General features: G+C 42.3%; 1 protein-coding gene across 1 annotated transcript in view; it reads right to left on the bottom strand.

Annotated features, from left to right (window-relative positions):
• LOC109469212 (serine/threonine-protein kinase Nek9-like) overlaps positions 1-1589 on the bottom strand; it is a 61051-nt gene extending 59462 nt beyond the window's left edge. Inside the window, exon 1 of the mRNA XM_019767661.1 lies at positions 1418-1589. Coding sequence (XP_019623220.1) covers positions 1418-1486 — 69 coding nt within the window. The 5' untranslated portion in view covers positions 1487-1589. The remainder of the gene's footprint in view (positions 1-1417) is intronic.
• Between the last annotated feature and the right edge of the window lie 13 nt (positions 1590-1602).

The following is a 1602-nucleotide window of genomic DNA, read 5'->3' as shown; positions in this document are numbered from 1 at the left end:
CTGGTACTAATTATTGCCATGTCCTAATTATTGCCAAAGCTACAATGTTGCGGATTATGCAGGAGAATGGAACCATCCTTTGTTTATCTATAGTGCAGTCTGTAATGTGGTTTTGCAGGTATTTACTATCAGCTCTAATTCTACATTCATTCAACTCTGTCATTTGTGAGATAAAACTTCAGCCAGTGACCTCGCCTAGTCATGCAAGATGGCTACTGTCGAAGCCCGTATCCTCTGACAAAACCAGCAAAATACAGAAACTATGGCACACTTGCCACTTTTTATCCATATATATCTATACCAACTATCAATGTCCTGTTTGCAATGTGTAGTATATGGGCTTTTATTTTATTTTATAGGAAAGGCTACCATTTGAGAATTTTTAGGGCACCCCTGAATTCGGAAAATACACCTGGGCACAAGATCAATGTTCAATGTCATGCCTTACCTTCAAGTACAGCAATCATCAACAAAGAAAATATATATTGCACATAATAGTAGAGGTATATAGTGCAACGATGCATGCTACAATCATATTGTGAACTTGTGGTTTTTTATAATCTGTTGCCACGACAAGTCAAAATTTGGAAAATATAGGGATAATTAGGAGCAGAGATGTTAACTGTCTGAGGTAGGGGGTATGGGGAAGAGTTGAGGTAGGGGGAGAGTGGGGGAGGGGGAACTGGACTTCAGCACATGATTAATTTTGTTTGATATCCCCTTCAATAACACATTGATTGATCTTTAAGCCCTTAGATTGGACTTGTGTTTCACAGGGGTACTTAAATTAAAAAAGAGTGAATGTTACTTGACTATCTGGCTGGAGTACCAGAAAACGTATCACTATGGTGATGTTCAGTTGTACTTGTTACACATTTTGGGTTATTATTAGCAACAATAACCTGACTTGGCACGCCCTGCTAACTAAAACAATGTTCAATCCATTCATTTCCTGTAACGTTACATAGGTAATTTAAGGGAGCATTTGGATCAAAGTGTAAAACTAAAAGACTTGGTCAAATTGGTGGATATCATGTAGCCTGACTAGTCTAGAGTAGATTCTATGGTCCAGTTTCCATGCATGACTGCACGGCTAACAGGTACAGTTACCGGCAGTACGTTCCAGGTGAACCGTAACAGTCACACCAACACCCGTCGACAGAGTCTGCACACCGATGTAAACAACAACGTCCCATTCATCTTGTTCATTCAAAATCACACACTCCTCAACATGTCCAACGGTTTATCGTTTGAAGCATGCAATTATACTCATTAAATAGCGACGACCCGAAACACCAGGATGATTCTGACATTTGTTCTACTTTACATGTGAGCTACAAGGCGTCAGTAGTCACTTTGTGGTATCCGGTTGCTGAGATACAGTCGCGCCCACCCATGTAGATTTGCGACAACACACCTCAGTTTTCCTGTATAAAATGGCTTCTCCGAACGCCCCGCGGCCAAGAACCTTGACGGGGATATACATCTCCTCCTGTCCGCCATCTGACCCCCCAGTTTCTGCAAGCTGCCCTCCCAGATCGCCCTCGGCGACAGAAAACCGGAGTCAACCTCGAAGGCAACTCCGTCAGGCCTGCTCATCCG

This window comes from Branchiostoma belcheri, unplaced genomic scaffold (genome assembly GCF_001625305.1).
Source record: "Branchiostoma belcheri isolate BF01 breed outbred unplaced genomic scaffold, Haploidv18h27 scaffold20, whole genome shotgun sequence".
Taxonomy (NCBI): Eukaryota; Metazoa; Chordata; class Leptocardii; order Amphioxiformes; family Branchiostomatidae; genus Branchiostoma; species Branchiostoma belcheri.
Note: the sequence above shows the minus strand (reverse complement) of the source record. Positions and strands in the feature narration are given on the sequence as shown.